This window comes from Stegastes partitus, unplaced genomic scaffold (assembly GCF_000690725.1).
Source record: "Stegastes partitus isolate 25-593 unplaced genomic scaffold, Stegastes_partitus-1.0.2 Scaffold696, whole genome shotgun sequence".
NCBI lineage: Eukaryota > Metazoa > Chordata > Actinopteri > Pomacentridae > Stegastes > Stegastes partitus.
The window spans coordinates 155,548-179,937 of record NW_007578427.1 but is presented as its reverse complement, the minus strand read 5'-3'; the positions used below and the strand labels follow the sequence as shown (position 1 = coordinate 179,937).

General features: G+C 43.8%; 1 protein-coding gene across 2 annotated transcripts; it reads right to left on the bottom strand.

Moving 5' to 3' along the window:
* Positions 1-9,426: 9,426 nt before the first annotated feature.
* Positions 9,427-23,110, bottom strand: esco1 (establishment of sister chromatid cohesion N-acetyltransferase 1). 2 transcript variants are annotated; one of them, XM_008290802.1, is made up of 10 exons: positions 23,008-23,110; positions 15,093-21,918; positions 14,894-14,996; positions 13,919-14,000; positions 13,724-13,832; positions 13,457-13,588; positions 11,495-11,584; positions 11,234-11,377; positions 10,973-11,157; positions 9,427-10,892 (listed from the first exon to the last, which is right to left on the bottom strand). In XM_008290802.1, the coding sequence occupies exons 2-10, from the start codon at positions 21,915-21,917 to the stop codon at positions 10,724-10,726; spliced, it is 7,839 nt and encodes a 2,612-aa protein (XP_008289024.1). In that variant the 5' UTR covers position 21,918; positions 23,008-23,110; the 3' UTR covers positions 9,427-10,723. The 2 variants fall into 2 exon arrangements, with proteins under 2 accessions (XP_008289024.1, XP_008289025.1); XM_008290803.1 differs by lacking the exon at positions 23,008-23,110 and having other exon boundaries at positions 15,093-18,710; positions 19,800-19,805.
* Positions 23,111-24,390: the final 1,280 nt, after the last annotated feature.

Here is a 24,390-nt window from a genome sequence, read left to right as displayed (position 1 = left end):
CATGGCTGCATACCAACCGAATGGGTGTCCGAAGACAAAAGGCTTTGAACCGTACGTTTATATACTCATCTAGATTTTCAGTAGACGAGACCATTTCACAAGTACATTTTGAGGAGTTGTGTCAGTCCAGTGGACCTTTACTAGCACGGCACACTTCAATGTGGCTACAGTAATCTACCTGGTCTCATAGGATAAAGCTTGGCAAAGTGCTGATGCAATAATATTGCGCGTAATACCGTAGATGGCCTACATACACTGTCTGCACTGCTGCTGGCTTTTGTTCTTGATAAGCAACGTACTGTCTGTCTAACTTTTCTTTTCTTCTTTCTCCTGTCACGCTTCTCTGGGATTGTCCTTCAAATTGCCACCTATCCTTGGATATTTCTACTTTATCTCTTGACATTTTTTGCATCTGATTGGCTCTTTCGACTGACTCAAAAGTTAAAAAGAAGTCTCTGCCATACTCTTCAAAGTCAAGAAATTTTTCCCCATCATCTGAGAGGTACATTGTTCATCAGATTCATAACACCATCGCAGAGAGTTCGTGTGAAATACACAGCAATCCCACGAACTCTGTCGAGTTTGAGTCCAGTCGTATATTGGAGTCGGTAGCAGAGACGGAAGGAGACACCTGCCTCGGCGATGGAGTTGACGGACAGACATGTTCGCTGCCCAGCGAGGACGACATTGAGAAGTCCTTTCGGGTGAATCAGGATGGCAGCATGACAGTGGAGATGAAGGTGCGGCTGACGATTAAGGAAGAGGAAACCATCCACTGGACGACCACCCTGTCACGCTCAAGTGTAGCCAGTCAGCTCAATGCAGCCTGTTTACCGGAGCCTGAAGCAGAGCAAGAGATGTGCTCACTGAAATCCACCTCACTGGATTTACAAAGTCCTACTTCTTCCATCGACACCTTCAACAAGGATAGAACTAAAGACAACAATGACGAGGATCCACCGTCGCCGAGCAATGGCGCTTTCAGTGAGACTGGTACTGAAGAGGATGAGATCAAAAACCACACCGATGTGGCGTCCCCCGGGAGAGCTCCTACCCCAGGACACAAACAAATTAGCACAAAGCAAGCTTCTATGGAGAGCATCAAATCGGTGACGCCAGATGGGATTCAGGAGGGAATGATTGGATCTTATTCTTACAGAGAAAAGACAGAAAATCGAACCATGACAGAGCAGTACTGTATGATCAAACAGAGTAGCACTAGACCAGTGCCTAAACCGAGAAGACTTGGCTCTGTGGACACCAATAGTAGAAATGTCTCTGCATTCAAATCAACAGGAATAATGCAGATTGAATCCAGTGGAGAGGAGGTCACTGAAACTGTCTTACACATATACGAACAACAGACTTGCCAGGAAAATTTCCTTGCAAATGTTTGTGCACACAGCATGTCTGCTTCTGGGATTACTTTAGGCAGGCCAGCAACTGCAGGAACTGGGCATCTTTCCTTAACAAACGAATTTGAACCAGAGCTCTGGAGACCTTCAACTGCCTCCGAGTCCGTTAATATCTGGAGAGCTGAAAGCGTGTCGGAAACATCAGAATTAAATTTGCCGTCACTGAAGACTGTTTCAGTTCAAGCAGCAAGTAAACAGCAATTCCAAAAGCTCACAAAAGGCCAAGTCAGGCCCCAAGAAAAGAGGGTATCCCCAAAAACCAAGGTGATCAACAAACATGTTCAGCGGCCTTTTACACCAGGGAAAAGACAAAAAGAGAATTTCACAGGAGCAACCGAGCCACGTAAGAGAGTAAGGACGCCTCCAACTTTCTCCAGCGCTGGGTTCATAAAGAGAATTTATGGAAATAAATTTAAATCAGCAAAAACTATGAAAAGGCTAAAAAAGAGGCAGAAACAAAACGGGGATGTTACAACAAATAGCTCACAAGTGACGGATGGTACAACAAAAACTGTGGTTAAAGACCCAAACAAAGCTTCAACACTGAAAGAAAACATGACTGAGAGAGGTTCTTTTGAATCAAACAGGTTGGGCACTGTGGTGAGCCAACCACGAGGAATATTGACACGGCAGACATCAATGCATATGGAGAAAAAGAGCGAAAACGAATCCTGTGATATTAGCGAAAGCATGTCACTGCCTGCTTTTAACTCCTCCACCTCTGTCACTAATGAATATGTAGAGAACTGGCTGGAGAAAGCTCATCTCAACCTGCCACTGTATCCAAATGAGGAAAGTACAAAACAAGAGGAAGTAACAGAAAATGACAGATGTGAAGAGTCTGAGAAGAAGCATGGCTTGATCATTGCAGAAGAAAAGGTAAAGTGTTTGGCAGAGACATCGGAAACATGTCAAACTTCTGAACAACCACCAGAGAATCCGTTGGGGACATCTGTCAAACTAAGAGTCCAGTCTTTCGAAAACAAATCAAGTCCACCAGCGGAGACAACTTCAGTCGGTCAGCATATTGCTCATAATCAGACAACTACAACAAAAGCAGACAACTGCAGAAGCGTTTCTCAGATAAATACTGAAGAAACAAATCCTCTTTCAAATGGCATCTGTTCCCAAATGATTGCACCAACTAGTAAGACCTCAACAGAAATGCCATTATGCGGTGAAGTGGAACATAAATCATCCGCAATCAAAATCTCATTTCAAAAAGCAACACCTACCAATACACTTTCAATGGATCTACCACCACCTCCACCTGAGCTATCAAACACTGAATATTGCATGAGCGATGTGTCATCAGTGGCCAGCAGCTCAATATACAGGGTCTCATCCTTGAGCAGTGAAAGCACAGATAATCACCCTTCATCTAACAGTCCTACATCAGACAAGGCTGCATCACCAACCGACAGCACGATGGAAATAACATCAGTTCACACTGACGTTCCTTCCCCATCGAGGGAAGCACCATTACCAACAACTCCATCTATTAAAAGGGCCCCTTTGGTCAGTAATGTGTCTCTTGAAAAGAAAATGTTTCTCAGAAAGGCTTGTCTGGATAAATACACTTTAAGCAGTGACGTCCATTCAGAGACGAGTGCATTGTCTGCTCCCATCAGCACTGTGGGTTATGATGGGCTGCCAAATGGCATCTGTTTAACCGGGACTGAGCAATCAATCAAAGCAGCACCAGACGAGACGCATCAATCAATCTCAGATCTGATGGGCAGTCCATCATGTTGTACTTCTGTGTCCCCAGTAAGTTTAACATCTGAAGAAAGAGCGTCATCGCCCAGCGTTTCATCAAGTGAGGCTTCGATGAAAAGAAATCTTCAAATTAAAGAGACAAAAACACCATCTTTACCTCAAAAAGACGCATCCTCACCTAAAACAATGGCGAAAAAAGCAAAACTAACAAGCAGCCCTTCTCCAGAGAGAAGATCCCAAATGAACAAATCCTCTTTAGAACTTCCAAGCAACCCTCAAAAATTATCATCAGTGCATATCCGTCTTCCAGATAAAAATATGTCTTCAAATACTGGAATACAAAAACATGCTGTCCCAAATGCTGGAGCTCCGACTGAGAGAAAGCAGAAGCTTTATAAACCAAAACTGCAAAAAAGATCTTCTCCATATTCTCAGTCTCTAGACATGGTGTCAACACCTGTCAAACACAAGACAAGCAGGAAGTTGCTCTCCAGAAATCTCTCCTCGGATAATCCATTAGAGCCAATAAACAAGACACAAAGGAAAACAGCATCCCAAAGGAAAAGCACTCAAACACCACAGTCAGTAAAATCAGAAACTAAACTGGACAAAACACCAACCTGTGGTCCTCTTTTATCACCGGGAGCTGATCAGAGAGATGAAAATAAGGAGGATCAAGAGAACTCCTTGACAGATATGCAAATAACACCACAGCCATTAAACATCGCAAACCAGCCAAACATGAAACCAGTCCTCGAGAAGATTTGCTTCTCAATCAAGTCAATAAGACAAATGACTCAGAACAAGCGGCCGTCGTGTCTGGAAAAGTCCAACAGCTTGCCTGACTTCTCCTCTCATGTGGCCTCCACATTCGGTTCCTCATCTAAAGCTCTCCTTGCTTTCCTCTCCGTCATGACCCTAAAGGAAGGCATAACTAACCTGAATATGGATGAGCTGAATGCCAACAACGTCAGCTGTGCAGAGGCTTTAAAAATGATCGATTCTCTCAGAGAAATTGCCAGCATTGAGGATTCCCACAAACTGAAAACTAGCCTGTCAAATCTGCAACAGTCAGCTTCGAAGCAGCTCCTGCAAAGTTGGAAGGGCTTTCAGGAACTCGGCGACAAGTGCAAAAGTCGCAGTTCGACGCCAGAGAGCTTAGAACTCATAACCGAGGATGGTCCAGAGCAAGACTGTGGCATTGAAGAGAGCGTTATTAATGAGATCATGGAAAGCCTCGACATACCCGAGAAGCTCAAGGAGGAACTGGCTTCTCTTAGAGTCGGTGCAAAAAGTGACAATGATGAAAAGATATCACCAAATGCCAACGCCAACCATTTCTCCACGGAAGATTGTGCTAATGTTACTCAGGAAGATAATGTTGATGTGAGGTCCATCATTAAAAGATTCACAGACATTAACCAGACAAAGCGATCTGGAACTGATAATACTCACACAATAGCAGAGACAGCAAAACACAAGCCAACCAGACCAGCAACTAAAGACAGCGACGGTCAATATGGGCAGAATGGTGAGAGCAAAAATCCACCAGCTGAACTCGATTCTAAACAGAATCCCGAAGAAAGGCAGCTTCACAGTGCAGAATTGTTTGTGCAGGAGAACGGGTTGGACTCATGTAGGGATGCAGTAGATCAAGAAAATCAGGAAGACGATGAAGAAAAAACAACTCACAGGACGGCAAATCTTAAAAAAGAGCCAGAGGAACAAGATGTAGAATGTAGGCAGCTGCAGACGGAAAGTGAGGAAAGCATGAATATCCCTGACAATGAGTCAGAGCATGATGATAAGTCAGAGTCAGAAGAGGAAGGACAAAAGAGTGCCAATAAAGATTTAGCACGAAAAGACAGCTGTGAGCAAACTGTGTCCAGTTCAGAGGCAGGTGAGCAGCAGAGTTCAGAAGAGGAAGAGCCAGAGGTTGCATGTGAGGAGATAAACCAGGAGAGCAGTGAAGCTGACGATTTGTCCAACCCTGAAAGTCCCTCAGACGAGGAAGAGGACAAGCAATCGAGTTCCAACTATGTGGAACTGAACGTAAGAGAGAAGAAAAGCTGTCCAGAGAGCGAAAATCAGTTTTTGTCAGAGGAAGAGCAATCGGAGGTCGAATGCAAGGAGCTGAGCAACAGAGATGACTCATCTGAACCTGCACGTCCTTCCAGCTCAGAGAAAGAGCAGCAGAGTCAGACATGCAGTATGGGTCTAAATGCCAGCGTTGAGGAAAGCACAGGAAACTCAGAGTTCGATGAATCATCTTCAGAGGAAGAGCAGCCAGAGGTTGAATTTAAGGAGCTGCAGGTTATTGTTGAAGAAAGTCTGTCTGGCATTGAAGACGAGGAGGAGGACGTGGGGGAAGAACACCGTCATAATCCTCCAAATGATGGGGTGCAAACTAAAAAATTCAGAGGGTTAAATGCTTTGATAGAAGAGGCAGAGGAAGACATGGACAGCTCAGAAAATGAGGACCTTCATGCTGATGAAACACAAACTTGTGACAAGAGTACTATAGGCAGAGATTTGATAGAAAACAAGGATTCATATACAAATAAAGATAGCAGCAGTTTGATCATGTCTGACAGTTTAGGAAAACATTTTAGATTTAGTGCAGATGACGACAGTGGGAACGACCACTGTGACGAACATGTAGAAGAAGAGCAACCAATGGTCAACGATGAGCACATCAGCAGCTCAATGGAAGAAGAATTAAGCTACTACGACAAAGAGTCCAGCTCTGAGGGGGAACAAGTCAACATGGAGAGATACGTAGAGGAAAGTCGTATACAGTATAACCAAGCTCCAGTAGTGGAAACACAACCCGAAGATACAAAATGTGAAAAGGCTGCGGAAAAGCTCAAGCATCACTCTGAGGAAGTGACATCCCAATCTGTCGCAGAGAGAGTAAGCCTTCTAGAAAAGCAAGTTGCCGATGCTCAGAAGCGAAAAGACACAACAAAAAGTTCTCCCATCAGACATTTCTCACAAAGAAACGTCCCTCTGGAGTCGGACGAGGAGGACTCGCCCTCTGATTCGCCCACATCTCAGCTGGCTCTCTGCACCCGATCAGCTCCTCAGTCGTCGCTATCCTTCAGCTACGACTCCAGCGGCGTTATAACCACGGAGCCTGAAAGCAACAGGGTCAGATCCATCAGGGAAATGTTCTTGGCGAAGAGCGCCACGGACGTCCAGGAAAGACGATACCCGAGCTCACACGAGTTAAGAGCCGAGACCTCGGTCAGCGGCGGCTATCAGTCTCAGACTTCGAGTGAGCTGTCCAGTGGTGAAGATGACTCGGCACGAAAATCCATTACCAAAGGCTTTGTGAGGAGAACAATCGAAAGGCTTTATGGCAAGAAAGACGCCGAAACCAACGAGGAAGCAAGTGAAAGGCCCCCGTCTGAGCAAAAGCAGAAAAGAAAAGAACATCCAAGCATCTTCTCTCCTTTCCACACAGCTCGGGCGAAAGCGATGTCCGAATTATCGTACTTCAATTCCGCCAATGCACTGGACACCTTGAGCGAAGCGACGAGATGCATTACTTTTAATGCACAAGTCGGGCCTGGAGACGGCGTTCGTCTTGATGACGGACAATGGCTCCTCAGAGAGAACACGCTGATCAGAAAGTCAGTTTCAGATCCAGTCGGAATAAACAAAAACTTTACAAACGCTCCTAAAGAAGAGGACATATGCAAGGACACAGAGGAGGACACTCCATATTCTCTCTTCAGCACAAAGCCCGAAGTGGAAGAAAAAAACAAAGTATTGTCTAGAAAGTGCACCTACTTTTCTTTACCTCATGCCAGCGACTCAGATGCATGTCAGGATGACGTTAGCATGGTGAGCAAGGGCAGCGCGAACAGCAGCGACGGCGTCGTGGAGCCGAAAGACAACTCGGAGGACACCAAGTCATGGGCAGAGAGGAACGGCATGCTGCCCGGCGTCCCTGACTTCAAGATAAAGGACAACAAAGTGCACCCGCTGACCGAGCCTCCGCCTGATGGTGAGGTTGTTGTGGTGCAGCCTGGGAAAGGTTACGGCGTTGTCAACAGGAGGTTACAGGAACCTGATGTGTTGGACATTTTGTACAATTTTTGTGGTGAGAATTGCCCCATCCTGTAAGGGCCTTCTTTTTACTGAAACCATCATCACAAAACACAGAATAAGGACTTCTTTTTCATCTGAATTCATGTACACAGTTGGGCTACAGTTGAATATATTCTCTTTGGTGCCTACATTTTGATGTTGCCATAACGTTGGCACGACACACGATCATATGTCAACTCATCCGAGCGAACTGTTGAATGTGTAACAATGTGTCACAGATGCACAAGCCAATGGATTAACCTTTATTCAACCTCCACGTGTGTATAAAGAGCTTGTGGTATAATTTGTCGGTTTATGCTCCTTGTTCGGTGTAAAGATTGGCCATGCACACTCCAGAGCAGCTCTTTTCCTCGTATAGGTTGCCTGTCAACAAAACAAGTAGCCAGAGCATTACTGTAATCTCATCTTAAAACTCTTTAAACAGATCAAGCCCCCGCAGATGTCAGGCGACAGGGCCAATCCCAGCTGCACTGAGCGAACGGGTCAGTTTGTGGAGTTCACGTCACAATGGTGCTGTTTCTTTTCTAAAACAGTCAACAAAAAGCAGCTCAGTATCGAACAAGTTGTGTGCAGATGGTAGAAGTTAATACGAACGTTGTATATTGTATATTGGTTGTCTACAGTGTAAATAGGACTTTTTTTATTTTCTTGAGGTAATCATAGCTTCTTACTCATTTAGGTGATTTTTATTGTTAGGATTACGTGTTTTATGGTTTACAATGTGGCAGCTGTGAGATTTTTCTCTTTTTAAATTGATGTGTAAGAATAAAAGTGTGTGTTTGCAAATATGTGTCTGATTTATTTATTTATTTATTTTAAATTCTGAGCTAAAATCAGTCCAAATACTTTTTTATGGATCCTGTATTAACCCTGTGAAACTCAAGCAATTTGTAGGTGTTTTTTTCCCCCCTTTCTGTCACATTTTTACTCATTGTGGGCTCCTTTTTCACGGAAATATAAAGTCCTGCACCTCTATGGAAACAGCACAACCATGGCTAGAAGTTCAGAGAATTCATCATTGTCCTCTGTGCAGTAACACACGGTTTGATTATTTTCCAAAAACTTAAAAAAAAAAAAAAAGTTCTATCAGTAGGGACAACCCAATGTGTGCCCACTATTATACTAATAGTAGAAAAAAAAATGGTAGCTTCACATACTACAAAAAGCTTTACTAACATATAACAGTTTTACAACCTTTACAAACTTGGCTTTTTCACACTACTCTGCATACAACTCTACAAAGATATTTCACCGTGCTGAATGTGTCTTCCAACAACTTGCTCCGCTGTATACCGTTTTTGAGCCGTGCTGCGTTTAGTTTATTGTTCAAATATGCTTTATTTTCCTCTTAATCTCTCTTGTTGTTGTCTTTATGCTCTGAGTAAACACAGCCTGCAGCTCATCTGGACATTCTTTTGTCATGTGACTGTTGCTTCCTCAGTTGAGCTGAAGAATGCAGATTTTGTTTTTGTTTGTTTGTTTTGTTTTGTTTTTTTTACAAAATCTGTCTATTTTTGCTCAATTCTTGAGACATATAGAACAAAAGCAATTAAAAAAAAACACACACACAATTTTTCCTGCACATAACACTTAATAAAATGAAGAATCTGACATTTTTTAACTCTAATAAATTGTGTTATTTTGGTGAGATAAAAAAAAAATGTGCCTTTCAAACCTAAAATTTTTGGGGTTCAGAAGGTTGCCCGTATACTGCGCATTTATTGATGGATTGATTTATTAAGATGACCCGGTACAAGTCCAGAGGCCAAGGTGGACGCTGTGTCAGACACCTTAGGAAGCTCAGCTCCGTTGTTGTTTCTTGCTGATTAGCATCAGATCTCCGAGGAGGAGCGGAGACCTCTGTTTTCTCACTCTGTTTGAGGAAGCTTTCGTGTTGTTCTAAGGTTGTTTTGCTTCTCAGAAGTTGCCATCGAGCTGCCCCGTGTTGTGACAGGAGCGTCGAGGAATGCACTAAGAGGGGAGTGTTTACATCTGCAGCTACAAAGAGGAAACATCACAATTCCCACAATTTCAAACTAATGTCGAATTCTACATCAAAATAAACCGTAAAATCTTTTGACCATTAAACGTTGACCACATCGACCACCACTAGATGGCATCGGTCATCAATACAACAAACAAGTGGTCATACGCTCACCTGCAGCCAAATAAAAAAGTGTTTTAAATTGTTTATTTAAATAAATATTTACATAACAGCTTCGTATAAATCAAATTTCTTTTTCTTACACAACACATCTTTCTAAAAGCGACTGCTTCAACAAGGAGGAAGAAGAAAATAAGGGATGGATTACAATGACACTGTTAATCGGTGTGTGTTGAGAGAGGCATGTTGATCACCTGTTTTCAATCATAAAGGCAGTTGATACTCATTTCACATGTACGACCTTGCTCATCTTTCATTATAAATCTTGTTATAGTATGCATAAATCTACATGATAATTTGATATACATTTTAATCATCGATACTAAGGAATAGGAGGATGATACTCTACACTAACAGAATAAAAAAAAGCCACATGCTGCTTAGAGGACCACGTGGCTAAAAAAAAAAAAAGTAAAGAAAATAAATCAACATTTTAAGTCAAACATGATTCATTCAGGCACAAACAAAGCAAAAGACAGCCTTGGTGAAATTTTTAAGACACCACTCATACAGTATAGGCTACAATGCCCTGCTAAACGGTGTACAGTATATATGGCTCGGCTCGGAAAAACATTTCAGGCGAGGTGATCTAAGAAAATTAGAGCACACGATTAATGCCCAAGCTACAGTTCTAACCCACATCTCTTCGGATAGTTGCAACGAGTCCTGTTTTCCACGGTTAATTTGAAATATTACAACAAAAAACATGACACTGTAATCGATGGGACTAAAAAAAAAAAAAAAGAAGTTAACCGCTCAATAGGAATTGTGCAGTCGTGCCCTTTGAGACACAACTTGAGACGAAGGCAGCGTCATTGTCGACGGTAAACAGATGGACCCTCGCTGCAGCAGAGTTTGCTGCACGATAGAGGCGTAAAAACATTAAAACAGCATGAGGACAAATTCTAAAATAACCGCTTTTTTGAAACTGATGTTATGCTTCTCAGTGATTTCAAAGTTAAAACAATGAAATGCTGTTTCTATTGCTGTCAGGTCATGCATGTAAACGCTATACTTCTAATAAAACCAATTGTTTACTTAAAAATGTATAAAGAAAATACTCTTTTCTTTTTTTTTCTTCTCAAAATACTATGCAAGGAGGGATTAAAGGGTGAATTAATAACATTTTTCAACAACGCCTTGTTGTTTTCATCCTGAGATTTAAACCAATGTGTAATCTCTCCAAGGAGTAATTTGCAGTTTGTTTTTTTGTTGTTGTTGTTTTCACACACATGTAGATTCAGTGTTTGGTGAGGGCGGCTCCCGCTGCTCGGCCGGCGTCTCAGATGGATCGTTTTCCTGAAGGCCGTCATACCGCGTCGGTTTTGGGTTGGGACGAGCGTGTTCCGCTCACAAAGTTATAAACCAAAAACTGAGAAGTGCCGAAATATTGTGTGGCGAAGAGTTTTCCGTCAGGAGTTGGGTCTGAGAAAGCGATCTCGTCTTTGCTCAGGTACGAACCGTAGATGAAGTTATTCCTGCGGAGAAAAACACAACATGTCAGTTGGAGCTCGTCTTCGGCTGATGTGGGATCTGGGCGGTTTGCGGATGCACTGACCTGAGGCACTCGATCATGCGCGAGGCGATGCCCTGGCGTCTCATCATGTTCACCACCCAGATGCGGCTGATGCCACAGATGGCCGGCTCTGGCGTCGTGGAGCAGCACCAGGCTCTCTGACGCTCAAACATCACCTTCTCCCCCTCTGAGCCCTCCGGTACCGGCTCCTCGATCACCCTGTAGCCCTGTGAGAACCCACAGGCCTCAGCATACAGCGCAGACTCATTCTGACATGATGAACACACATCTGCAGTCTCCTACCTCTTGTATGTGCTCCGCTATGAGACACCCGGCCACTTTCTTGTCATTAGAGATGAACAGGAAGGTTTTGGTCTGAGAGGGACACTTGGTCTCCACCTGCTGGAAGCCGAGGTCGTTGTCCACCATCTCCCTGATCTCCTCCACCTGAGGAACAGCGGTCATGCAGTCAAGAAACAATATGTTGACGGCAGCTACAAATATTCTGGTACAGCAGCGGGGAAAATGTGCTGATATTTAACTTGTTGTTCTTTGTAAACACACCTTCTTCAAGGCATATTTGGGATCATCTGGCAGGACAAGAATGATCTTTCCATCAGGATACTCTCCCAGAATCCGCTCTTTCTTCCAACCCTGGAACAGAAGATGAAAAGTGTATATTGTCACTTATATTTGCTTCAGCATTTCTTTGCTGCACCTTCTCACCTGCTACACAGTTTTCTCAAAGGAATAATGTCACATCATCTTAATGAAACTGGGGCGGCATAATCTTAACATTTCAGTTGGCAATTGATTCTAATACAACGCAGTGTCGTATAATTGTTGCCACAACACGAGGCAACACAACAAATTTTAAATAAGCTCTGGATGACAAGTGCAAAGTCAGATGTGAATGCCATCCAAAGTTAAAAACTATTTTAGATGCCTTTCCCCAGTGTTGCACCAGATGGGAAAGCTTTCAAACAGCTGCTTTTTAAAGTAATGTTGAATGTTCTATGCAGATCCCTTAAACAATCAGCCCAATCATTATAGAACGATTAATTCTTTCCATATGTAGCTATTCAAGCAATCTGGTGAAAGTTCCTGTATGTTTTCATATTGGAACTCATGGAAATAGTGATTAAAACTGGATATTTCTGTTAGTTTCATGCAGCTGCTTCACACAGGTGAACATAAATGACTCTTGTGACTGAATCACTTCATTCTAGACGTCGTATTTAAAAATTTGGCAAAAATAAACCGTTTGCACCGGATTCCACCGAAGACAAAAAAATGTGGGCTCCTTGGTGCAACCTAGAACACATTAGTGACTCAGCTATAAGCATGTAACAAAGATTCAGCAACGTTTTGGCTCAACTGTAGCAGAGTTGAGTCAAAACAGGGGAGATAGGGGCAGATAGGGGCTGCAAGGTGGAGCAGTTGGTAGCACTGTTGCCTCACAGCAAGAAGGTCGCCGGATTTGCGTCCCGGTGAGGACACCCGGGATCTTTCTGTGTGCAGCGTGGGTTCTCTCTGGGTTCTCCAGCTTCCTCCCACACAGTCCAAAAACATGTTGAGGTTAAGTGGTGATTCTAAATTGTCTGTTGGTGTGAATGTGAGTGTGCTTGGTTGTCTGTCTCTAAGTGTAGCCCTGTGATAGACTGGTGACCTGTCCAGGGTGTCCCCTGCCTTCACCCTGAGTCAGCTGGGATAGACTCCAGCCCCCTACGACCCTGGTGAGGATTAAGCGGTGTATAGATGATGGATGAACAAGGGAGAGCCATTATTTCAGTATTAGTAACACCTGTAGACACTTGGAAAAATGTTGTACACGTTGATTTTCTTTTTTTAACCTTCTTTGTAAAGTAAACAATCAAAAAACAGATTTCAGTCATTATCACTTTGTTACTTTCTACAAAAGACATTTTTGAGTTCTGCTGTTTCCATAGAGGTGCATGATTTTATATTCCAGTGAAAAATGAGCCACCAGTGAGTAGACAACATCTCTGAGGTTCTGAGGGTTAACACTGATTCTGTCTTTTTACCATTACAGAAGTCAGAGAGTGATATTTCATATGGGCAGGCTGTGATCACACTTAACCAATGTTATAACAGAGATGTGCTGACCTACTTTACTGGTGGTAGAAAGTCAGAAGCAATTTGTAAGGAAATGCGCTCAACAGCGAATATTCAGGAGGAATCTCATCTAATACCTGCAGCCTCTGCGGCACGTTTTACTCCCGTTATTGGTTCAGATAACCGTCTTGCTTCCCGCTGTGCAGCCTGCTTGGAAGAGGGCCGACACTCACATTTTTAGGTGCTTTTAGTCGCTTAATTGGTACGCAATTTAAGTTCGTGCTGAACACTAATGAACCCCTCGACTGTGCAAATAAATTACCAGCACATGCTCGGTGTGAACGCACCTCCAGTGTGTTTTTTTAAAAAGACGCATCGTGCATGAACGCTTCTGTTTATTGCCTTGATTAGTCGGTACAAAGAGAACAGACAAAGGCAGCTTCCCCTCACCACGTATTTGACAGCGCTGATGAACTGGTTGTGAAAGAGTAAATGCTGAGATTCGTCCTCAGGGTTGGCAGCAGAGTAGAGCATCCCACACACATTGCAGGCCACTGCTCCAAAGTGCTTCTGTCCTGCATCCTGTGAGACGAGAGGAGACAAAAGATCACTTCTTACATCCTAATATGTACTTCAGATGCACAACAATTCAGTTTATAAGCGACGCACAGCAAAAACAACTCAGCTAATGACCAAGCGTTGAACTAATCCACTCACAATAATAGTTTGGGTGCCATCTTTGTCAGCCTCCTTTAGTTTCTTGACTTCTTTTTGCAGACAAGCATCAGAGAGAGGAGTCCCGCCATCTTGTGGCTTCGCGGCTCCGCTGTGATACGAACACACCTCAGATTAGTACAGATTTCAATTGCTAAAGGGAAAAACACGTCAAACAGCGAAGGAGAAGCTTCTTACTCCTGACAAGGCTTTTCCAAAGTCTTCTCCGCTGTTTTGACTGTTTCTGCCTTCTTCTCTGGAGAAGGATCAACAGCAGTGACTGTAAGAAAAGGAAACGATTTTACAGCAGCAGTACAGCTTTGTAGGAAGGTTGCTGACATCAAAAGAGGAAAAAATATACTACGATATTTATAACATCAGATTACCAAACTTTTTGGCAATTATAACCACCAATGGGTTGAAAAAAGGCATTTTATCTTTAAAAACTACCAAAATTACAACCTTTGTTACAGAAAAAAGTGTTAAAACTGTTCATGAACTACTCATTTCATCGACATCACTTCATTCTACACATCTCTTTTGAAAAACAAGATTCTGCAAAAAACAAAAAACTGTGTGCTCTTTAGCGCAACCATTAGTAATTTAGCTGCCACAAAGAGTCATGTGAGAAAAATTCGGTGACTTTTCAGCTGAACTGCAGACGGTGTTCACACAGAGCAAATAAATATCATACTAATATACATAGTTAAGTATCTATAGTGTGTAGAACCAACTTTTTCTTCAGTATCAGTATTACCTGTTGGCACTTGGAAAGATGTACATGTAGGCTTCACTTTTTTTTTTTTTTGTTTTTTTTTACCAAATACTTAAAGAATTCTGTTTTTTTTTTTTTCTTGTAAGATTTATGACATTACAACTTTGTTATTAATTATTTAACAAATTGAGTTCTAACCACCTCCAGCCAGAGTTGTACTGTTTCCACAGAGGTGCAGGAGTTTATATTGAAGCAAAAAAAATGAGCAACACCCAGAATCTACTTGGAGCTGAGAGGGCGAATAGTAAAATAAACACAAGCTACAAAACTATCAGCAGCACTTTTTATAGGTCAGTGATAGCAGGGCAAATAAAACGAAATGCTTACTGGACGATATCTTGAAATCTGAATCAGCCCTGCACTGAGCGATGCAACAACATGATACAACAAACACAAACCTGCAGGCTTTTCTTCACACTGCTGCTTGTCATCAGACACTGTAGAGTTTTCCTCTGGGGCAACGGAAGAGGCGGAAGCTGATGTAAGTGGATCAGTTGTAGCCTGTGAATGAAAGACAAGAGGCCGTAAAATACCAGATACAGCGTACTACACAAAGCTGTCCGCGGCACACATTAGAGAGTAATTATTCTGACTTACCTTGCATGTGCCGTCTTCCCGTGATGGGAGATTCGGTTGTTTCTGAGGCACTGAAGCAGCATCAGCCTTGAGAGCAGCAGGTTTGGTCTCGGATGTGGTTGAAACAGACGGCTGAGCTGCTGCTGGAGTCGACTGCTTCAACTGTGCAACGCTTGCACCAGCTGTCTTTAACAGGGGCGAGGCAGAAGCAGCAGGTTTGGACTGACCTGCAGCTGAGACAGCTTTAGACTGTGGCGCGGTCGATACAGGAGGCTTCACGGGAGCTGAAGAGGCGGGTTTTGATGAAGCTGCGGCCTTTGACTGGGGGGCTGCTGGTTTTAACTGGGCAGGAGCTGCAGCGGTGGGCTTGGACTGAGCTGGGATGGTCTGAGCTTTGAGTTTTGCCTGGTTGGTAGGTTGTGATGAAACTGTGGGTTTTGATAGGAGTTTAGATTGGGCTGCAGGGTTTGACTGAAGGCTGGGTCGGGGCAGTTGTTTGGCTGCTGCTTGTGGATTCGGCTTCGTCGGAGCAACTGGTAACGGATCATCATCCAGCTCGAAGTCATCAATGGAGTACTTGGGTCTGGGTCTGTATGGTTTGTACTCGACTTCAGGCTTCTGTTTTTGAGAATTAAGCCCGTTGGGCATCGGAGGAGGCACTGCTGGGAGGGTCCTCTTGGCTGCTGATCTGGTCACCTTCGGGGCAGGTCCAGGAGCAGCTGCAGCTTTAGAAGTCTGAGCTTTGCTTTGCCTCGTAGATCTACGGGTCTCAGTACTAGGAGGTTCGGTTTTAGAGGCTTCGGTTTTGGCAGTTGGAGTTTTAGAGGGTTCAGCTTTTATGGGTTCGGTTTTGGGGGTTTCTGTTTTAGTGGGTTCTGTTTTGGAAGGTTCTGTGTTGTCCGGCTCAACCTTTGGAGTCTCAGCCTTGGGAGCATCCGTCTTGGGCGTGGCAGGTTTGCTGCTTGTGGCAGGACTCGGCGGGGGCGTTTTGGATGGACTGGCTGCAGGTGGAGGCGTCGTGGAGACTGGACTCACTGAAAACAGAGAGGCGGCAGACAAAGGCGACTGCCAGTCCATGTCTGAGAACATCTGGTTTGCTTGGTCAGACTTTAGTTTCTTTACTCGCGCCCAAGACATTTTCTCTCTCTGCAGCTCAACCTGTCGCAGCCTTTGATATCGAGTCAGCTTCTTCTTCTCGTGGGCTTTCAGCGGCACTGAAACCTGTGTGATGAAGAATCGTCTCTTCTGAGCCTCTGCAGTAGGTTTGGCTTCGGCTGGATCGGCCGTTGAGGACCGGGCTGCATCAGGCGCCTCCTCAGCAGGCGGCGCCGAAGCAGAGCATCCTTCTGGTCCAGCAGGAGTCGCCACATTGACCGTGTCTGCATCCTGCGTGCTAACAGGTGGACGCTCCTTCTTGCTGGCTTCACTCTTGGCTGCCGCCGCCGCCGCCGCCGCCGCCGCCGCCGCTGCTGCTGCTGTTGCTGCTGCCGCCGCCGCCGCCGCTTGTTTCTCTTCCTCTATCCTCTTCAGCAGCATGCTGTCTGTGGCAATGTCCTCTGCGATTTCCTGACACAGGGCTAAGAGGTTCAGCTGCTGTCTGTTTGCTGTTCTCTTAGACGCTGCAGCCTTTTGCTCAGCCAGAGCTGCCAGACGAGCTTTGGTTCTCGCCTGTGTATTCATTTCTTGTTTCTTGGGTTTTTCTACCTCCTGTCCCGTTTTTTCATCTACAGTCTTTTCAGCTGTGCTGTTCTGCTTCAAGTCGGTTCCATTAGTGCCATCTTTAATTTTCTCATTCACCTTTTCCTCCGGCTTTTTCGGAGGGCCTGCCTCAGGTGTTTGCTGTGGTTTTTCTATGATTGTAATGTCACTGTCTTCCTCGTTCTCCTCCTCTGCCACTACAATCTCACGACCGATCTCTATATCTTCCAGAATCTGCACTTCTTGCAGGTCCAAATTACTCTCAGCATTCTCTATCACCACTTCATTACAGTCTTCATTGGTGCCTGGAGCACAAGAGTTAGTCACCTCGACCTCTGGGGTATTAACATCCATAATGCCAGATGATGTTTGCTGATTAGAATTTTGAATATTCTGAAAATCTCCCTCTAAAGGTGAAATGTTTGAGCCCGTCTCCTGCTGCGATACCTCACCTGAACTGGTTACTGCAGCATCTGTGACCCCATCAGTTGTTTCACACTGCTGCACTTCTGCCTCCAGAGATACAGTTTGTTGGGAACCAATTAAAATCCTCTCATTTTCCACTTCACTGTCTGGACTGACCTCCTCTGAGAGCGAGGCCGACAGACCCGACTCGGCTGCAGCCTGAGTGAGGATATCAAAGTGAATGTCGCTCTCTGGGACCGGCTCTAAGATCACATACTCCTCAGATGCACTATCTGGCATCTCAGCTTCAGTGGCGGCTGTGGTCGTTGTCACCGTGACATCTGCAACCTCCTGAACTCCGGCGTCCTCCCGCACCTGCTCCGAAAACTCCGTGGCACTGACGCACTCTGGAAAGCCGTTCCTCTCACTTTTTTTGGCGACATCTTCTGACCGACCATCTGGCACGCTGACGTCATCGCTGGAGCTGATCACTGCGACTTGTTTCACATCCACGGTCGCGTTATTCTGCTCCAACTGTGCGGGAACAGGACTCTCTGGCACACTCATAGCTTGTACTTCCATTTCAACTACTGCCTGGCTGTCCGAGACGCAAATTTCTCTCTCGTCGTCCAGCTGTGGGTTGGCACTTTCTCTGTCTTCCGCATTGTCGGAAAAGTTTGATGCGTTGTTTTCTGTCTGCTGGCCGTCTGCGCTCTGTATGTCCAGTAAAGAAAGGCCATCGTGCCTCTCTGCTGCACAAACCTCTCTCTCGTCATTACTCTCCGGACTGCTAATGGGCTCATACACTATCTGGTCTTCATGAAGCTCAGCCGCTGACTGATTAACCGTCTTAATCTGCTCCTCTGCTGCCTGAATTACAATATCATTGTCATCTGGTTGGCCGCAAACAAAAACGATCACTTCGTTGCTTTCAGCTCCTTCTCCTTCAATATTACTGACGGATTTGTCAGCCTTGACCTCATTAATCACTTGCCTCCCCGTCTCCTCTCCTAACGCAGAAGCTGCCCTTTCTATTGATCCACTTATTGCATCCATATCCACTTGTTCATCCTCAGCACCAGGCTCCGTCCGTCGGTCGTTTTCTTTATTTTCCAGAGGAATTTCATTAGATAAGACCGTAGTGTGTTTGCCGACGTCCTCCGTCACGTGGTTTTGCTGTTCTGCCACAGCTGCCGGATTAGAGCTCTCTGCGGTAGTTTCCATATTACTTTGAATCTGAGGAACATTAACGCATTCAGAAGCAGCCTTGTCTTCATTCTGCTCACTCTCGCAACTTGAAGTCATTACATCTCTTTCAACATTATTGACTTCGCTGACCTCCTGGCATCTCTGGTTTTGTATTTCCCCTTCAGGAATCTCCCCCGGTGTTACTGTTGTCTGCACGTCCATGTTTGATTGATTCTCAGTAGCGCTCACACATCCAGCGCGTACCTCGTCATCTTCACCTTCAGCATTGATGAAATCTTTTTGTTCTTCAGTGTCTGCGCTGAGTTCTCTGACCTCCTGACCCCCCTCCTGGCTTTGTGTTTCTACTGTAGTTGTTGGCTTTGTTACCTCCTCTTGTGTTTCCACTTTTACTGGCCTCTCAGCACTGACACATTCTATGAGTGCATCGTTCTTAATTTCTTTACAGTCATTTGTGGGAATGCTTATTCCTTCTTGGACTTTTTCAGAGATGTCAGAAATGACTTCTTGGCTCTGGATGGAAATCTCTATCTTGTCTTGATTCTCTGCTACAGTTTCAGATTGTGTATATGTGTGTGTAGCATGTTCACTGACATCCTGGATCTCTTGGTTTTGTATTTCCACTGCAGGTTCCATGTTCGATACAACCTCTGATGTCGATGCGGCCTCCATATCCACCTCATTTTGGCTTTTCTCACTTTGCATTTCCACTGAAGGGGCTGCGTTGGAAATCTCTGATGTTGATGTAACCTGCATTTCCATTTTGATTAGATTTTCTTGTACAGCAGCACATTCGACGTGCATCTTGCCCTCATTCTTCACATTTTGACAATTTTCAATCATTAGGTCCCTGTGAACCTCTTTAGACTTGCCGTCTGAATGTTGCATTTCCACTGCAGGTGCTGATGTTGCAGTCTGCTTGCCCACTTCTGTTTGATTTTTTTGGATTTCCACTGAAGGGGCTGGATTGGAAACCTGCATCGTCACCGCTGTGCGCTGTTCCACTTCACTTCGACTCTCCGGCACAGTCACAGATTCAAAGTTCACCCTGTCACTTTCAACGGTCTTGACATTTTGAACCTCATGATCCTGATGAAACTCACTTGATACACCTGTGGTAGGTTCACTGACCACCTGGCTCGTCTGTCCATGTGCTCCCACAGCTGGTGCAATGTTACAGACCTCCTCTGATGTGGCTGCAGTCTGTGTATCTACCTCTATTTGATTCTCCGCAGCAGCAACACATTCAGCATCTTCACTGCTCTCACACTGTGCAGCCTCTAGAGGAGCAGGTACATCTGTGGTGAGTTCACTGACTTCTGCTCTCTCCTGGCTTTGTACTTCCACTTCAGCTGCTGGATTAGAAAACTCCAAAGCTGCTGCAGTGTGCATTTCCATTTTGCTCTCAGCTCTACTAACAAACTCAAAGTTTTCCATGTTGTTAGATTTATCAGCTGTAACACAACCGGGAACTTCAGCAGATATAACAGTGGTGGGTTCACAGACTTCCTGGTGCTCTTGCACTTCCACAGCAGGTCCTGGATTAGAAATCTCTGATGTCTCTACAGTCCGTGTTTCTAGTTTGTTTTGGATCTCAGCTCCACTGACACATTCATAGTTCACAGTGTTTTCCATCGTTTTACAGCGTTCACCCACGTGATCCTCGTGAAAATTTGTAGATACGTTTGTGGCAGGTTCACTGACATCCTCTCCTTTCTGGCTTTCTGTTTCCACTGTAACAGCTGGATGTGAAACCTCCTGTATATCCATTTTGATTTGGCTATCTGGTGCAGTGGAACACTCGATGCTCACATCCTTTTCTTTTTCTGTGCTTGAATCTTCTTTAGCTTCAGCCGCTTTTTCTGCAGTGTTGCCATAAAGTTTGTGGTTCTCCTGATTGTGTATTTCCACCCCAGGTGCTATTTGACCCTCAGGAAGTGTGAAACATTCAGAAAGGAGCTCTCTTTGATTTTGCTCATGAACAGCCTCACAATCGGGTGTCAGTATTTCAGTACAGCTGTCAGTTGTCAGAGAGCCAGAGCTCAGTTGTACCTCGACCAAAGCTCCAGGACAAGCAGCAGCCTGAGTCGAATGGAAGTCAACTCTTTTTCTGTCACTTTCTTCACATTTTTCCTCTGGCTGTATAACTGTTTTGTTGACATCATCACACGAGCTGGTGACTGTATCTGAAACCTGGTCCTGCACGTGTACCGATTTGGATTCCTGCTTGAAAGTCACTTGAATTTTGACACTGAGGTCAGTTTGAGTGTCCGAACTGCCAACAGACTCAGCCGTTGTTAGATTTTCACCGTCCTGACTTTCTGGATTACTACTTTCTACCAGGAGCTGTTCTGGTGCAGAGTTTGTTTCCTTTGACGGTGCTTCATGCAGTATAACATTACTGTGGGCTGCAGAGACTCTTATATTCAGCTTATCATCTTCAGACACAAACTCTGTGGTCTGATTTGTTTTAGTTTGAGTGTTCAGGTCTGTCTGACTGTCTGATGAGTCCGTCTTTCCATCTGCCTGTTCTTCATCTCCACAGCTTGGACTCACCTCTCCAGTAACAGAACAAAGTGTTTCTACTTGTGCTTCGTTATCTACATCCTTTTGGATTTTAATGGACTCTGCTTGATCCTTTTCATTGTCCTCGGATGTGACGGGGAGTTCTGGTGCTGCTGCAGTGACAGGGTCTAACGTTTGTCGAGATGACGCTGGTGTTTCGTTATCTATGAGGTTTTGGCTGTCTAACTTTTGTAATTCCTCGTGTTTACTTTCTTCAGCGGTAGACTCACATTTGATGCTAACATTAGTGCTCCCTTTTACAGAGGCTGAGGTTTCCTGTGACACCTCCTGTGTTGCGTTATCTGAAATGTCTTGCCTCTCTCGTTCAGTAAGAGGCTCTGCAGATTCTTTCTGCTCAGACTGATTAGCATCATCAACGCTTTGAATACTTGCTGAATCTGAGAATCTACCATAATTGTGGTCCATCTGTACAGGGTCCACAGGTGCAGTTGGTAAATTCTCCTGTGGATCGGAAGTCGACTCTTCAGCCCTACGCTTGGCTTTCACTCGGTTAGAATATTTCCTTATACAGCGGGCCTTGTCTTCGTCATCCCTCTCTCTAAAGAAATCAACTTTACTACCGTCGCTACTTAACTCATCGTCAGACTCCGTGGAGGCTGTTCGCTTCAGGGAAGCTTTGGAGTTCGCTCTCTGTGCGGGAGCGTCTCCACAGGAGGCACTTGTGGCTTTTAGGAGCTTGGCTTTTTTAACAGGGGGGTCAGAAATGGTTTTGCTGGAATCTTTTGGAGGCGAACTCTGTGTGGATGACTTGGCTGGTTTATGTACCCCTTCCACCGACAGTTTTTTCTTAGTCCGTGGTGCTGCTGTCTTTTCTTGCATATTTCCTGTTTTGAGGGACTGATTATTGGTAGCTGGTGCAGTTTTGGATGGCAGCGCCTCTCCATCGTCCTCCAACTTCCTTATCTTGGGCTGAGAATCATGAGGAGCTGGTCCTCTCTTTGGGGCCGGCATTCTGTGAAAACATTATACAAAAGCACAATGAAGCCAAGACAACACAACACATCCCACTTAATCCTATATAATAAGCACAATATGTTGTTTTAGCATCAGCATTTTAACGTATGTGTGTACAACTGTGACATCTCAAATGAATTCAAACGCATTATTCTGCAACCTTTTTGCTGATTAATCCAAAAGGAAAACCTGCATGGTTCTCGTTTTCTGATTTACTGGAGAAATTTGTCTGTCACATGACACAGAGGGTGTTGACATGCAGGCTCCACATGTGCAGCGAAATGACCAAAGAACAGGAGAGAAACACTGAAAAGGAAGATTTGATTGCAACAAAAAGAACAAAACACGAGCTGTTTGGAGATATTTCAGCTACAGAAAGTGTAACACTGATCAAAACAGTGTCTTATAGTAACACAACTTAATTATCTGACCATTTAAATCAACACCACAAAGCTCTGTGGTGCAAAGTCAGATCTGAATGTTATCAGGAGGAAGAAAAAACTATTTTGGATACCTTTGGCACTGTTACAACATATGAGAAAGGTTCCAAACGTCTTAAATCACATTTCTTTAGATAATATTTCATGTCTAAACAGATTCACTTCGCTGTAAAATCACCCCAATCACTACAGAGATAATCATTCTTTCTACATAAAGTTATTGAAGTAATCTAGTGAAAATTCCTGTTTTTTTTAAATAGAGCAAATAAAGACAATCTTGCAATTAAGTTTATCTAATATAGTCCAGGTTTGCTATTGAACAGAACTGGATGAGATTCACATTTTTGCCGAGCACCTTACAGTTTCTCTTGTTGGTGTAGTAACACAATAGGAAGTCCTGCTGAACAGAAAGCATGCCTTCAAATGTCACCATAAACATCATACATGTATACAAACACTCAATGACTAAATTTAAGAGCTGTAATATATTAATATGGGCTATAATCAAAGCCCAAGTGTATAAACTGAGACCTGTTTTTTTTTTCTACAAGCAACAAGGCTGGCTAACGTTGGACATAAACACTGAGAAATCGCAGTCAAACTAGCTGGCTAGCGACTCACACAATATACGAGCTGCATTTACTCACGTATCCTACACAAACGCCCTTACAGACTGTGTGACAGAGACTGTTGTCAGCAGGAGTTGAGCAGTCAGTCAGAAATGGTCAGTTAGCTAGCTGAGAGTGGCTAGCCTGCTAGCTGAAGTGCTCAGTGATGGGAGCTAACGTTAGCAGCAGCAGCAACTCGCAACAAATGAGCGAAGCGAAGTGAACCTAAACAGCAGCCGGACAGGCGGAGCGGAGCTTTAACACAGCGGTCTGTACCCTACTAATGTCAGCGAACACGTAAAGACGCGCCGTTCATCAATTAAACTCACTTTGATGTTTTCTTTTCCAACAGCAGCTGTTTTTTTTTTTTTTTTTTCCTGTGAATAAAAATTAACTGTACTTCCGGAGGGAAGCTGCGGATGTGACGCAGGCGCACTAAAGAGCAGGGTTGTAGTTTTTTTTTGTTGTTTTTTTTAAAAATAAATTTTAAATTTTATTTTATCTTTTGAGATACATAAAACGCACGAATGGACATTACTGGAACTCTCTGGACAGTTTAATGGTAAAAGTTAATAATAAACACCCGACAGGAAAAAAAACAACAAAATAAAGAAAACATCGGCGCTATATTTAATAGAGGATTAACAGGGAAGTTTAATAAGGAATCATAAAAAAAAGCGCACATTTCATACAGAATTACACACAAATCAACATAAAACATGTGATTGTAAAACAGTAAACTGTTCCATAAGGTGCATTAAGAAAAGTGGGGATCAACTCTCAGGCAGTATCTAAAGTCCTGCACCTCTGTGGAAGCAGCACAACCAGGGCTAGAAGTGACACCTATAAACCTCTTTTGCAAACTTTATCAAGATTATAATGCCATCAATCAAAAAAAAAAAGAAAAAAAAGAAAAGAAAAATAAACACGTGTTTTTACACAAAATGTGGAAATGTGGAGTCAGCAGGAACAACATTTGCCAAACTCTGAAAAAAATGAAATGATTTTACATACTGTAGATATTTTACATTTTTATAACTTCTACGCACTAGGGATTTTTCACACTACGCTGTACATCAACTTTAGGAAGAGGTTTCACCACATTGAATGTGTCTTCCAACAACTTGCTGACCACTTGCTCCTCTGCAAACAATCTCTGCCTTTACTTTACTGTTCCAGTGAGTTTTGTTTTCTTTCAGTTTGTCTCTTCTGTGCCTCGTGTAAACAATCTGCAGTTAGTCTGAAAAATCTCTTCATCTCTGTTTTGTATAAGTGTTTATTTTTGGCATATATTTAAATTAGATATGAATAATAAAGTGATTTTGATGAAATATCAATATTTTAAGCTTAATTTGGTTAATTTATCTAATGGAACCATGCATTAGTCGGAACATGTTCATAGATCAGATGAAAGCTGAACAT